This window comes from Rattus norvegicus, chromosome 2, assembly GCF_021556685.1.
Source record: "Rattus norvegicus strain SHRSP/BbbUtx chromosome 2, alternate assembly SHRSP_T2T, whole genome shotgun sequence".
In the NCBI taxonomy this organism is placed as follows: Eukaryota; Metazoa; Chordata; class Mammalia; order Rodentia; family Muridae; genus Rattus; species Rattus norvegicus.
Window position 1 is genome coordinate 212,958,910 of NC_141535.1, and position 15,525 is coordinate 212,974,434.

At 43.1% G+C, this 15,525-nt stretch overlaps 1 protein-coding gene across 1 annotated transcript; it reads left to right on the forward strand.

The window, feature by feature from the left end:
- Positions 1 to 6,904: 6,904 nt before the first annotated feature.
- On the forward strand, positions 6,905 to 15,036 carry LOC148006759 (uncharacterized). Its single transcript, XM_087641572.1, has 3 exons — positions 6,905 to 6,953; positions 7,420 to 7,560; positions 12,856 to 15,036. The coding sequence occupies exons 1-3, from the start codon at positions 6,905 to 6,907 to the stop codon at positions 13,434 to 13,436; spliced, it is 771 nt and encodes a 256-aa protein (XP_087497698.1). The 3' UTR covers positions 13,437 to 15,036.
- Positions 15,037 to 15,525: the final 489 nt, after the last annotated feature.

The following is a 15,525-nucleotide window of genomic DNA, read 5'->3' on the forward strand; positions in this document are numbered from 1 at the left end:
TGGCACAGAACCTGTTTGCCCGTGGTTCATGCACTGCCATGTAGCAGCACAGGTTCTCTTGTTCAGACACAGTTCGTATCCCAGAGTGATTACATAGTGGTCTGGGCTCCCTTAGTCACAAGCGTGCCATTGTCAAGTTCTGCCATGTGGTCGATGGGCTAACCCATCTCCATGCCTATCCTGTGCTAACACTACCTTGTGGAGGCCGGGGCACACACCATTCTTACTACATTCCAGCCCATCTATCTACATGGTGTCTAGAAAAACCTATTAACTTATTGCCTAGTCCCAGTGGTGTGAGTTAGTTACCCAGGCACACCTGTTTGCATGTATGTTGTGTCCCAAGGCTGCAACGTGGCAGCATGGATGTGCCTGTTCCTACAGCTGCCAGTTCCAGCACTGCGACGTGGGGTTCTGGCCAAACCTGTTCTTATGCCTGCCGGGTTTCCATGCCACAGTGTGGTGGCCTGGGCATGCCTGTCATATGCCTGCTGCATCCCAGTGACGCCACCTTGGAGCCTGCACAGGCTTGTTCAATAACCTCCTGTGTCGTAGGGCCACCAAGTGCTGGCCAAGGATTCAGCACAGAATTCTACCAGATTTTCAAAAGAGAATTAACATCAAATATTCCTCAAATTATTCCACAAAATAGAAACAGAAGGAGCATCGCCCAGTTCTTTTTACAAGGCTACAGTTTCACTGACACCAAATCACCACATAAGGACCCAACAAAGACAGAGAACTCCAGTGCAATTTCCCTTATGAACATAAAAGCAAGAATTTTCAATAAAATATTTGCCAACAGTATACAAGAATACATTGAAAAGATCACCCACGATGATCAAGTAGGCTTCATCCCAGAGATGGCTCAAGATGCATAAACTGAAAAATGCAATCTACCACATCCATAGACTAAAAGACAAAACCCACACGATTATCTTATTAGGTGCAAAAAAGGCTTTTGACACAATCTAACACTTCTTCAGGATAAAAGTGCCATTGAGACTAGGGAGACACGGCACAAACCTCAACATAATAAAGCTGACTTATCGTGAGCTCACAGCCTACTTCAGTCTAAGTGGAGGTTTCACTAAAATCAATTTCCTCAAAGTCAGGAACAAGACAATGCTGTCCACCCTCTTCATACCTATTCAGTGTGGTACTTGAAGTCTCAGTGGGAGCAATAAGACACATGAAAGGCATCAAAGGGATACAAATAGGAAAGGAAGAAGTCAAAGTATCTTTCTTTGCAAATGACAGGAGTATATATATAAAAGATCCTAAAAACCACAGCAGGAAACTTGGGCAACCGATGAAGACTTTCAACAAAGTAACAGGTCACTAAACTAACACACAAAATCCAGTAGCCTTTCTCTATAGAGAGGACAGAAGGAGAAGGAAATCAGGGAAACCACACCTTTCCCAATAGCCTCAGATATATCTTGAGGTAGCTTTAACCAAGCAAGTGAAAGACCTTGTGGTGGTTTGAATACGAATGGCCCCCATAGCCTCATATACTTGAATGCTTGGTCATTAGACAGTGGCAATACTTGAGAGGGATTAGGAGGTGTGGCCTTGTTGAAGGAAGTGTGTCACTGAGGGGGGTGAGCTATGGGTTGTCAAACACTCAAGCCAGGTCTCTCCTTTCCTGCTGCCTTCGTGTCCAGATGGAGAACTCTCAGCTCCCCTGTCTGCATGCATGCCACCGTGCTCCCTACCATGATGAGAATGGGCTGAAAGCCAGCCCCAATTAAATGCTTGATTTTTATATAAAAGTTGCTGTGGTTATGGTGTCTTGTCACAGCCATAGAACAGTGAGTAAGACAGAAGTTGGTATCAAGGACCGGGTATTGTGACAGACATGACTCTGCTGCTTGTGGGTGGACTGTGGATTTTGGGACTTTAGATTAGGAAAGCATTTGAATGCTTTATGCAGGGCTTAATGGGCCATACTGGTCGGTGCTGAGGACAAAGCAGATTATGATAGCCCCGTTCAAGAGGCTTCAGGGGAGAAAGCTACTAGTGTCACAGAAAAAAAAAAAAAAACTGCCTGAGGCTAAATTGAAGAGTTTTGGATTGGTGGCATCAACAAAGGAGATTTTAAGCAGTCAAGTATTGACTCTGCTACTCTGATGCAGATCTATAATGAAATGGAGCAAGCTAAGCAAGGAAAAAAATATAAAACATATAGTGTGAGGAGAAAAGGAGCACCAGGATATATAGCAGAGCTAAATCGAGCGTTCACTCAAGGAGACAAGAAAGCTTAAGGAAGAGTCTGCTACTAAATGGATAAAGGGAGTGGGGGTCTCAGGGCAAGACCCCACCCAGGAAAGCTTCTGGTGTGTGAAAAGGAATTAAAGAAACACTTAAGGGGTTGGGGATTTAGCTCAGTGGTAGAGCGCTTGCCTAGGAAGCGCAAGGCCCTGGGTTCGGGTCCCCAGCTCCGAAAAAAAGAACCAAAAAAAAAAAAAAAAAAAAAAAAAAAGAAACACTTAAGCAGAGAAGGAAACCATTCAAAACATAAAGCTGGCAAAGATGTAATTGAATGAGGGGGCCATGTTCCAGCCCCAGCAAGCTGTACGATGCGGCATCTTGAGCCACATGGTTCTGGCTTTAGAAAGATAGAAGAGGCTATGGAGTCTCCCTCTGAAGCTAAGGAAAGCCACTGGGGCCAGGCATGTGTCAGGGGTGTCCCTGTATGGTGGCCTAGAGAGGCCATTGTGTGAAGGCGAAACCTGGGTTGCCTTGGAGACTCTATGTCTTACTTAGGGTTTCTATTGCCACAATGAAAAGTCAAAAAGCAAGCTGGGGAGGAAAGAATTTATCTGGCTTACACTTCTGTATTTCTGTTCATTACTGAAGGAAGTCAGGACAGCAACTCAAGCAGGGCAGGAGAGGGCATGACTACTTTCTTATAAAACCCAGGACCATCAGCCCAGGGATGACACCATCCACAATAGGTTGGACCCTCTCCCATTGATCACTAACTGAGAAAAGGCCTCATACCTGGATCTCATAGAGGCATTTCCTCAAGTGAGTCTCCCTCTTCTCTGATGACGATAGCTGACACTGAGGCAGTCATTATGCCTCAGACATTGAAGATGCCTGAGGAAAGCTGCAGGCTGCAAGTGGAAGCAGCCTGGGAGGGGGAAGTGTGGTGCAGTCAACAGAGCTGAAAGGAGTTGGAGATCTGAAGAGGTTTGATTTCGATTTTACAGAGTGTTACAGTTAAGAGATTGCCTTGAGTCTCAGAAGAGACTTTGAACTATGGACTTTTGAACAGTTGAGACTGTTACAGACCACGGGGACTTTTGAAGTTGGACTGAATGCGTTGCTGTTTTATGATATGGCTACAAGCCTATGAGGGTTAGGGAGTGGAATGTGGTGGTTTGAATAAGAAGGATCCCCATAGGTTCATATACATGAATGTCTGGTCATTAGACAGGGAGAGGGATTAGGAGGTGTGGTCTAATGATGGCATTGGCCTATGTATTTGCTGTATTCTGGCTGTGTCTCTCAGGAGAGATCTACATCCGGAATGCCATCATTAAACCACTGAACTGAGAACGGGACCCCCGTTGAAGGAATCAGAGAAAGGACTGAAAGAGCTTGAAGGGGCTTGAGACCCCATATGAACAACAATGCCAACCAACCAGAGCTTCCAGGGACTAAGCCACTACCCAAAGGCTATACATAGACTGACCCTGGGCTCCAACCTCATAAGTAGCAATGAATGGCCTAGTAAGAGCACCAGTGGAAGGGGAAGCGCTTGGTCCTGCCAAGACTGAACCCCCAGTGAACGTGATTGTTGGGGGGAGGGCGGTAATGGGGGAGGATGGGGAGGGGAACACCCATAAAGAAGGGGAGGGGGAGGGGTTCCTTCCTTCCGGATATTGGCCCAGAAACCGGGAAGGGGAATAACAATCGAAATGTAAATAAGAAATACTCAAGTTAATAAAGATAAAAAAAAGGAGGTGTGGTCTTGTGGGAGGAAGTGTGTCACTGGGGATATGCTTTGGGGTTTCAAAATCTCTAGTCAGCCCCGGTGTCTCTCTCTTCCTGTTGACTTCTGATCTTGATATGTAACTCTCAGTTACCATGTCAGCCTATGTGCAGCCATGCTCCCCACCATGATAACACTGAACTAAACCTCTGAAACTGTAAGCAAGCTCCAAACACATGCTGTCCTTTATAAGGGTTGCTGTGGTCAAAGTGTCTCTTTGAACACTGACTAAGAGAGACTTGTATGATAAAAATTTTAAGACATAGGCTTGTGTGATAAAAAAATTTTAAGACACTGAAGAAAAAATTAAAGATATTAGACAATGTAAAGATGTCCCATGTTGATGGATTGGTAGGGTTAGTATATATATAAAAAAAAGCCATTCTACCAAAGGAATCTACAGTTTAATGAAACCCAATCAAAATTCTAACAGAAATTCTTCAAAAAAAAATCAAACAAAATTCTTCACAGGAATTCAGAAGATAATTTTGGCTTTCTATCAAAAATACAAAAACCGATTAGAAGTAAAATAATCCGGAATAGTAAAAGAACAGCTGGAGGCACCACCATTTTAGATCTTTAACTGTATTACAGAGCTATAGCAATAAAACCAACATGGTATTGGCAAAAACCAGACACCTAGACCTTAGTCCATACACTTAGCAATTCTTGATTTTTTTTTTTTTTTTGAGAAGCCAGACGTATACTCAGAAGGAAAGAATCATATTCAACAAATAGTGCTGGTCATGCTGGAAGGGTGCGTGGGGAAGAACATGGAGAGACCTGTGCTTGCACAAAACTTAACTCCAGATGGTTCAAGGACCTTAACATAGGGCCGGATGCACTGAATAGAAGAGAAAATAGGAAATAGTTTTGAGCTTATCGGCGTAGGAAAAGACCGCTGAATGGACCGCTGATAGCGTAGGTGCTAAGGACAACTGCTAAGTAGGACCCCATAAAGCTTCAGTGCGTCAAAGGACATCATCATTTAGACAAAGTCATAGGCTGCAGAACTGGAAAAGTCGTCTGCCCACCCCAACTACACATCCCAAAGAGGGCTAATACCCAAAATGTATAAGGAACTCAACTAACTAGATATCAAGCAAATAATCAAATTAAAAAGTGGGGTGCAGATTAAACAGAGTTCTAAAAGGAGGAAACACAAATGGCTGAGAAACACTCGAAGGAGCGCTCACCGTCCTTAGTCACCAGGGAAACGCAGAAGCAAAACTACATTAAGGTTTCATTTTACACCTGTTGGAACGGCTAAGATCAATAATCTTTATTGGAATCACCAAATAACAGGGAGGAGACAAAGCCCCAACCCGACATCTCTCACCAACAAATGAAGCTTTCAGTGCCGGGAATGGGTTACATTTAACTGAGTTGTTGGCTGAAGAGGCCCCGTGGAGCCTGCAAACAGCCTAAGATACTGCCGAGGATGTTGGTTTCTCTGCACAAACTGATAGCAGGCTCTATTGCTGAAGAGAACACCCACTCAACTCACTAACACGGAGAAGTTGAGCTGGTGCTTAGATTACCCAGAGCCTTCAACCATGCAGATGCGTATTCCTGGTCCTGGAAAGAGAAATGCTATCGAAGGAGAAAGGTAAACACTCCAAGTCCTGAAATCTACAATGGTGACCTGCCTGCAAGATACGGTGGTTCAAAAGTCACACAGAGTGTGGGTGGATGTCATTATGCAGGTGAAGACAGGTACAGGATATAACGAAACCTGCCATTGGACAAGAAGGAAGGAGGGGCAGGAGGAAAGTTTTAGAAAGGAGAGAAGAGCGGAGGGAGGAGGGAGGAGAATGTGGTGCAGATGTTAAGATTCTTCTCCACGCGGGGCTGGAGAGATGGCTCAGCGGTTGGGAGCGCCGACTGCTCTTCCAGAGGTCCTGAGTTCAGTTCCCAGCAACCACATGGTGGCTCACAACCATCTGTGGTGGGATCTGATGCCCTCTTCTGGTGTGTCTGGGGACAGCTACAGTGTACTCATATGCATAAAATAAATAAATAAATCTTTAAAAAAAAAAAAAGATTCTTCTCCGCGCATAGATACAGGTTGTTAGACTATTCTTAAGGGATGGATGTGTACAGGATTTTTGTGCTGTCTAGATGGGCAAATTATATATCAACTGGATCAGAGGATATTGTGTGATGTGTTCTTTCATGTGGCGACTTAATTGAGTTCACGGTAAGAGAGCCGAGAGATAGGCGGTCTCTGAATGAAATTGGCGTGGCAGCGACCTGCCAAGGCAACTGTGAGTAAAGACAGGGTGCTGCTCTTGGGGGTCCGCTCAGAGCCTCTGAGATAAATTAGCACTGGTTCCAATGCCCGCCAGAGTCAGAACTACCTAGAGAGACACTGCCAGGGCACATGTGGGAACCGTTCCACCCTCTTTTATTTTTACTAAAACAACAAAGAGTCTGGCCTTAACCAACAACTTTCTGATTGAATTTAAGGCCCACTCCATCAGATGGAACCCATGCTTGACACTGCATAGGGGACCAGGAACCTGAGGCCAGACAGGTCATAGGCCTACGGGAAAACCAAATACAGACCATACTAAGGGCAGACCTCATGTTCAGCAGTGGACGGTAAACACAAAATGAACTCAATGGTATTTTACAGCTTTTCTATTGACTAATAAAAAAAATGAAGGTAATGCTTTGATGGGGCATTTTTAAAAATCCTATTGTGTAATATGGTTTCTGGCTTTGTGTGTTTATGGGATTTCTGTGTGTGGCATGGTTTGTGTGTGTGTGTGTGTGTGTGTGTGTGTGTGTGTGTATCAGCGTCTGCAATATGTTTCTTGTGCTTTCTTTGGCTAAGTTTTGCTTATTTGTTTTGTCTTATTATGGTATGTTTTTATTTAGTTTATTTGTTTATTTTAGATGCTTGTTAATTTTCCAAAGACAGAAACAAGAAAGGGTGTGGATTTAGGTGAGTGGGGAGAATCTAGGAGGAGTTGAGGGAGGGGAAACAATATCCAGAGTGTATTGTATGAAAAAAATATATTTTCAGTAAAAAAAAATTACCTGTGGTATGCGTGTGTGTACGTACATGTGTGCGTGTATGTGTGTGTGTATGTGTGTGCATGTGTGTGTATATGTGTGCATGTATGTGAATGTGTGTATATATATGTGTGTATTTGTGTGTGTGCATGTGTGTGTATGTGTGTGTGTTATGTGTGTGTACGTATGTGTTTGTATGTGTGTGTATGTGTGTGTATATGTGTGTTGTGTGTGTATGTATGTGTGTGTGTTGTATGTATGTGAATATATAGTGGGTAACTTGGGTAATAAGATTTCTCACAATAGACATAGACACCAGTACCAGGCACAGGGAACCTCCCCTGGAGTCACACCACATTCTTACAGAGGTAAATATGCCTGTTTTCTTTCCACAGGGCATAAATTCAACATTGAGTTAAGCCAGGAAGGACAGGCGCTGAAGACAGACAATGCAGGGGTGCCATGCTTGTTCACTCTTCTCTTCAGGCGAACAGCTGTATCAACCCTTTGGGAAACATATCTTGGTGAGACCAAAGGTGAAAGAAGAACTTGCATGTGTTTTACAAAACAGCACTTGGACTTTTAAACATGGTTTTATTCTGCCTGGTTAATATAGTCGGAAATGAACAACTGGAAATGAAGGGTCAAGAGAGCTGGTTGCTTTAATACTATCTATACCTATATTTGGAAGTCTTTGCTTTGAGAAACACTGCGTTGAGTTCTAGTCTGTGGCTAAGTGTTCTAATGCTAAATACTGGCTCTGGTTGCCCCCAGGGATGAGGAGATTCTTATGTGGACTCAAGAGTTGTTAATTATCCTTGCCCCTGAAGTTATCCATGACTGGGAAATAAAGATGCCTACAGCTTATAGCTGGGCAGAAGAGGGGTAGGTAGAGTTCCAGTTCCCAGGCAGGATCATGAGGAAGAGACAAGGTGAAAAGAGGAGAAGACGCCATGAGGTAGATAAGTCATGAGAGATGGCCAATTGAAGTTAAGAGCAGCCGGGGTGGAGCATAGCAAGTAATAACTTGGGGTTATTGATAGGGATGGAGCATAGCAAGTAATAACTTGGGGTTATTGATAGGGATGGAGCATAGCAAGTAATAACTTGGGGTTATTGATAGGGATGGAGCATAGCAAGTAATAACTTGGGGTTATTGATAGGAAAGTAGATTCTAATAGCATAGAGGGTAGATATCTGCCCAGCTCTAGTGCTGTTTAAGGCTTATTATAAATATAAAAGTTTTGTGTCTCTTACCTGGGAATTGAATGATCAAAGGTGGGGTAGAAACCCGCGGCTGAGATTAAATATCACTACAACACACTGCCATGCTGTATTCTGCCACTCACTATGAAGAATGCTGAACGTGTCCGCAGCACACTGGTCATTGCTTTACTCATTAACAAAGGCACAAACCACCACAATAGATGATTAAAGACTTTGCTGTCCCGTGGGAAATCATGACAACAGAGTGATGTTTGAAGCTGAGGAGGCGGAATGTATTAGGAACTCTGTAGCACCTTAGGACCAACGTTCCTGTCAGTCTTCTAATATTCCCCAGCTTTCTCCCCCCGGAAGTCCATGCAGAGACAGGCTTTGTGTGCATCGATGTGTGCTTCCTTAGGAGTTTGCCAGCACAGAGAGTGAACCAGAGGGTCTTGTAGGGCAGGCTCTCAGCACCCTTATATAGCACCAACAAAAGCCAAGTGCAACAGAAGTTGGAAGCTCTTGATCTCAGTTTCACTACAGGGAAAGAAAATATTTTAGAGGGAAACAAAGGAAGAAAGCTCTTCTTTTTTGCTGCCTGAAATATACTGGTCTTCTATTAAATTCAAACATATAAAACCTAAAAATTATTAATTCTTTACAATAAGACTGTATTCCACCACCACCCTTTTTGGTGTGTGTGTGTGTGTGTGTGTGTGTGTGTGTGATTATTTAGCATCAGGTTAGCACACACCGAAAGGTCTTCATGAATTCTCCGGTGCTTGGAGGTAGACTTGACAGTCAAAAAAAAAAAAAAAAGCTACACTTACAGTTAAACTAGCATTGGTGCATTCCTCTCCAGATGTTCATTCCTTAATTACAATACATGGCCACCAGGTGGCAAAGGAGTGTTTCATTTTGTGGAAAGTGATAGCATTACTTCTTGGGTTTACTTTATAAGTTAGACTCAAGTGGAGACCAGGGTTAGTCACATAGCACAATAGACGATATTAGCCTTAGGGAATTTAAACAATCACTCTCTTCTATATTCTCACAGGCTGTTGAAAACCCCTGTTGGTTTATCGATTGACAAGTATGAGAATTTGCAACAATGCTTCAGAGACTTTACAAGGCCAATTATATTTTTTCTAAAATTCATAGACTTTATTTGTCTTTTCCATTCTCATTTTTTCCCAACGTGTACAGATGCTACATCGGAATAAGACTCCCATCTCACTAAAGGAATGCACTGTTACCGTATGGCTGTCTGTTTCTGTCCTGATATAATGCATGCGGAGAGCTATCTGCTGTACTAACACACATTTTTTGGGACCCTCAATTACTTTAACATGTAAATGAGTGCGGAGACTGGAATAACTGCAGAAGTACAGCTCGGAATCATAAAGCACAGAGCGTGTTCCACATTCCAGGAGACGCAGCCTGAAGGAAAACCAACTCTTCCTTTCCAAGCAGCTACCACTTACCACTCACTCCTCAGCACTGAGTGAAACCTTGTGACCACCTTCCCTCTCCATGCTGGGGTTTGTCTGGCTGAGGATTGCCTAGGTCTTATGCACACTGTCACCAGTGCTGTGAATTCACATGAGAGACTACTCTGTAGTGTCTGCAAAACATCTCCTCATAGTCACCCATCATTTCTAGCTCTTACAATCTTCCTGCTTCTCGTCAACAATGATCCCTGGGCCTTGGGAGGAGGAAGAGAAGAAGGAGGAAGAGGAAGAAGAGGAAGGAGAGGAGGAAGAAGATGAAGAGAAGGGGGAAAAGAGGAGGAAGAGGAGAAAGAGGAGAAAGAGGAGGAAGAGGGGAGGAAGATGAAGAGGAGGAAGATGAGGAAGAGGGGGAGGAAGAGGAAGAAGAGGAGGAGGAAGAGGGGGAGGAAGAGGAAGAAGAGGGAGAGGAAGAGAAAGAAGAGGAGGAGGAAGAGGGGAGGAAGAGGAAGAAGAGGAGGAGGAAGAGGGGGAGGAAGAGGAAGAAGAGGAGGAGGAAGAGGGGGAGGAAGAGGAAGAAGAGGAGGAGGAAGAGGGGGAGGAAGAGGAAGAAGAGGAGGAGGAAGAGGGGGAGGAAGAGGAAGAAGAGGAGGAGGAAGAGGAGGAGGAAGAGGAAGAAGAGGAGGAGGAAGAGGAGGAAGAGGAGGAAGAGGAGGAGGAAGAGGAGGAGGGAGAGGAGGAGGAAGAGGAGGAGGAAGAGGAGGAGGAGGTATGTTATAGATGTCCTACTTAGAGCTGAACACTTGGCAGTCTCTCATTCTCTGTACATCGACCATCTGTGGGTCTCTGGGTTAATCATCATACACTGTAAAAAGAATCTTCTCTAATGAGGTTTGAGAGATACGCTAGTCTATAGGTGTAACAAGAAATTATTGAGACTGTTTAAAGTCAAGTCCCTTTAACAGAGCAATAGCAAAAGTAATCTCAGGACCAGTCTAGCAACATGTCCTTGCTTCAATAATGGTGCTAAAGATGGCTTCCCTCTTGTGAAGTGGGCTTTAAATCCTATCAGAACATGGTAGGTTACTCCCAGGACTTTCTTGCCTCTAGTACACCAGTGAGTATAACTTGCCAGTCCAATTATTGCAGTTCGTGTGGGTCACAGCCTGGAGAGATTGTGGATTACTTTTCTCCAACACAACAACAGCTTGCTTGCCTGGTACCTTTTAACACTATGAAAGTTAGTTAGTAGGGATGAAACTTCCAGGTCAATTTCCATGACTCAAATATTTGGTAACTGAGAACAGTGACAAAAGCCTGCAATATTTGGGGGGGTCTATGAGACTTCACTGGCCAATAACTCCGAAAGAGATAATCCACTCCTGACATTGGGTTTTTATATTTTGGCCTGTGGTGTCTACTGGGTGGTACCCTGTTTTAGGGTAACTCCACCTAAAAGTTTTACATATGTATAGTATGTGTTTGGGTTTTAGGACGCTTCTGCAGTTGTTTTTCCCATGATTATTTAGGAGGTCTGTAGTGGTGGGTATTCCTTCCTGTATGTCCTCTTACAGTCTGTTATCCTGTTACCTACTCTAACTGTCTTATTTCATTATTCTCTTTCTCCTCTTCACACCGCTGTGCTCTTTCTTTCCTCCTTGAAAGATGTCCCCCATTGTCCCTTACTAATTTCCTGACTTCCAAATGAAACACACATATCTAAAGATACAAAGCTGATATCCAATTGATCTATTATGTTACGGATGCTTTCCACGGATATCAAAGCCTTAAAAGATTGTGAAAAGCTTTTCCCTGATACCAAAGCCTTAAAAAGAAAACAAAAATAAAAATATAACCACTGTAAGCTGACATCCTTTAGGAGCATAGATGATAAAAAGACTCTGAGGACTCCTCCAAACTAAAGTAAGAACACATTTAGAAACCCATATCCCATGAAAAAAAATCAATTTTATTCCAGGGATGCAAGGAACAAGTCAACAAATGTAATGTACAACATGAACTTGAGGGCAGAAATATTGTGGTCATCTCAATGGGTGAAAAAAGTCTGTGACAAGGGCCCACTGTGCTTTCATGGTCAAAGTCCTAAAGAAATTAGGAGCAGAAGAAACATGGCCTCAACCTAATAAAATCTATATATGACAGATGTATAGCCAATATTATGCTAAGTAATATAAAACTGAAAATACTTAGTGGAAGGCTAGAAAGTCAGTTACTTAGAACATTCAAGTAATGGCAGGTAAAATAAAAAGTACAAAATAGAATATATGATATCTGTAGAAGTTCGTTTATAAGACCAAATTTATTACTCATTGGGTACAATAGACTGAAAAGTTCAAAATAAAGACATAGTAAATACATCCAATAAAATTACAGTGGAAAGTCTCCAAAATCTAATGAAAAATGTAGCTATCCAGTTAAAGGAAGCATTTAGAACAAACAGACAGGAACAGGAAATAACGTTGTCATCTGAGAACATAGAACACCTTAAAATATAAATATGGGTAAGGCTTTTTTGCTTGGAAACTAAAACCAAGAATTAACAAATGTAATTGCTTATATTTAAAAACCTTCTATATGGCAAATGAAACAGTTAATTGAGCTAAGGGACAGTCTACTGTAACTGTGGGCTTTTTCACCTGTACCCCAGTTCCCAAAATAACAGATCTGAGACTTACTATTTATGAATAAATGCCTAAGCCATAGGCTTGGGCTTATTTCCTGACTAACTAGTAACTTAACCAATTTCTGCTTTTCTAGGAGCGCCACATGGCTGGTTACCTTTCCGAGTTTCAAGTATCTCTCTCCTCAGAGTTCAGGGTGAATGTCTTCCTGTCTATCTCAAAGTTCCTCAGAACTTCCACTTCCTCCTTCTTGCCCCAGTTAATAGCCCATCAGTTTAGTGACACAAGAGACCCTCTCTACAGTCTACAGAATGAGAGGGAATATTTGTTGACTGTACATCACACGTAAGATTATTATTTAGAATTTATAAAGAGATAAAATCATAATAACCGGACAAATCACTAATGAAATGAATAGAAAGTTCTCAAAAGTTGATGAGCAAATGGTCAAAAAAAGCATGAAAAGAATATTTTATTTTAGCATCTTTAACTATTCTAATGAAGACCACTCACAGATTCTGATATCTCACCCCAGTCAGAATAGCTATCATAAAACAACAACAACAACAACAACAACAACAGCAACAACAACAACAACAACAACAGCAACAACAGCAGCAGCAGCAGCAGGAGCAGCAGGAGCAGCAGCAGCAGGAGCAGCAGCAGCAGCAGGAGCAGCAGCAGCAGCAGGAGCAGCAACAACAGCAGCAGCAGCAGGAGCAGGAGCAGCAGCAGGAGCAGCAGCAGCAGGAGCAGCAGCAGCAGGAGCAGCAGCAGCAGCAGCAGGAGCAGCAGGAGCAGGAGCAGCAGGAGCAGCAGCAGCAGGAGCAGCAGCAGCAGCAGCAGCAGGAGCAGCAGCAGCAGGAGCAGCAGCAGCAGGAGCAGCAGCAGCAGCAGCAGCAGCAGCAGCAGGAGCAGCAGCAGCAGGAGCAGCAGCAGCAGGAGCAGCAGCAGCAGCAGCAGCAGGAGCAGCAGCAGCAGGAGCAGCAGCAGCAGCAGGAGCAGGAGCAGCAGCAGGAGCAGCAGCAGCAGGAGCAGCAGCAGCAGCAGCAGCAGCAGGAGCAGCAGCAGCAGGAGCAGCAGCAGCAGGAGCAGCAGCAGCAGGAGCAGCAGTAGCAGCAGCAGCAGCAGGAGCAGCAGCAGCAGGAGCAGCAGCAGCAGGAGCAGCAGTAGCAGCAGCAGCAGCAGCAGGAGCAGCAGCAGCAGGAGCAGCAGCAGCAGCAGCAGGAGCAGGAGCAGCAGCAGCAGCAGCAGCAGCAGCAGCAGCAACAACATAAGTAACAGATGCCGGCAAGGATGGAAGGAAGGAAGATTCTTTATACTGACACAGGGAATGTGACCTAGTGACGCTCCTATGCTAATCAGTGTGGCAGGGGCTCAACAAACTAAAATTATAACTATGATACGACCAAATACACTGCCTATAGGCATAAAGCTAAGGAATGCTAAGGGAACATACCCTAGGGATACTGTAGTGGTTGGAATTAAAAATGTCCCTCTGTAGCATCATGTATCTGAATACCTGGTTGCTGGTATTGTTTATTTTATAAGTTGTTTCTGGTCATGTTAATTTATCACGACAAAAATAACTAACACTAAAGTTGGCACTAAGCCTATGGTGTTTCTGTGAAGAACTTGTTGTTTTGTTTTGTTTTTTATTTTAGAAGACTTTGGAATTTTGGGCTAGAAAAGCAATGGAATGCTCTAAGCTGAGATTAACAGGCCATTTTAATATGATCCTGGAAGACAGTCATGTGGAGAGTAATGCGTGAAGGCCATAAAGGAAGTAAAATGTTTGTGGCTGTGATAGAACATTCTGACAAAACCAACTTGGGGAGAAAAGGGTTTATTTGACTTACACTTTCACATCGTAGCCCATCATTAAGGGAAGTCAGGGTAGGAAAGCAAGCAGGAACCCAGAGGCAGGCACTGAATCAGAATTTCATAGGCTCAGGCTGGTTCCACTCTACACTGTCCTTGGTAGCATTGCCAGTACGCTGGGGTCTCCACTGCAACTGAGATATGTCACAGCAATACCCCACTCATGATACCAATCTCTATTTTAGTTTACTTTCTTTTGCTGTTACAGAACACTCTGACCAAACCAACTCAAGTAGGAAAGGGTTTATTTGACTTACACTCTAATATAGTCCTTATTTGATAGTTCTTATTTAGGTCTACAACTTTAAAAACCTGTGAGGCAGAAAGAAATACAAAATGTATGGCTTGTAGAGAAAACAAGCTTCAGGGAGCCTAAGGTTACAGGCAAGGGAAATGCTGAAAGAGAGACTGTTGAAGGGATTAATCCACTGAGGAGGGGACTTCTTTGTACTGGAATAGTGGGAAGTGTGTTTTCAGGATGAGACCCTTCCCAGTAAGTTTCCAACCAATGAAAGGAGAAGACATAAGTTGCTTCATCTTACAAAATCTGTAGATAATCTGGTCTGTGGGGGAAAGGGTCCATTTCCAGCTGCAAGTCAACGGTGGTAATGTCATTTGTGTGGCACTGTCTTGGAAGGCATGAAAGACGTAAGAATGAGGAGGTCATGGATTCTTCCTCTGTAGTTTCTAAGACCCATTTAGGCTGCTTCTTCTTCTTCTTCCTCTTCTTCTTCTTCTTCTTCTTCTTCTTCTTCTTCTTCTTCTTCTTCTTCTTCTTCTTCTTCTTCTTCTTCTTCTTTTAATAAACGAACAAATAAACAAAAACAGAAAAAGTGAGCTGATTTTTATCGTTTGTATATTTTCCTTAGTGTCTATTTTTATAATTTCTATTCCATTCCTTTTATAACACCACAGCTTTAAAAAAGTGAGCCTTTAGTCCAACCTAAGAAGATGAAATGAGCACATAATACTTTGATTTTAGTAGATAAAGAAACCAAAACACATGTCAACTCGTCTCTGATGAACCTTAGAGTTAAATATATTAAACATACTTTAATCAAAGGCCCTCATTTTTATATCTGATACCACAAATTATCATTAAAGCAGGTAGAGAAAGGCAAAGGCCAGGACGTGAGTAGTAATAAAGCTTTGTTATCAATTGGAAGATATGTGCTTTCAGTTTGTGATTTTAGGAAATAGTTGACACACAAGTACAAAAGAAATGGTTTTCCTTTGCAGACTCTATGTGACAATTAATAATTCACAGTCTATATTGTTCCTGTCTGAGAAAACTTAATGAGCAACTTCCTAGCCGCGATTAATT

What these genes read in the sequence shown, in the direction of transcription:
- LOC148006759 (XM_087641572.1), top strand. Translation starts at nt 6,905, where the DNA reads ATGCTTGTTAATTTTCCAAAGACAGAAACAAGAAAGGGTGTGGATTTA. An exon ending in AAGAAAGGGTGTGGATTTAG is followed by an intron (nt 6,954 to 7,419) that starts GTGAGTGGGGAG and finishes TTCTTTCCACAG; the next exon opens with GGCATAAATTCAACATTGAG. An exon ending in ATATCTTGGTGAGACCAAAG is followed by an intron (nt 7,561 to 12,855) that starts GTGAAAGAAGAA and finishes ATCTCACCCCAG; the next exon opens with TCAGAATAGCTATCATAAAA.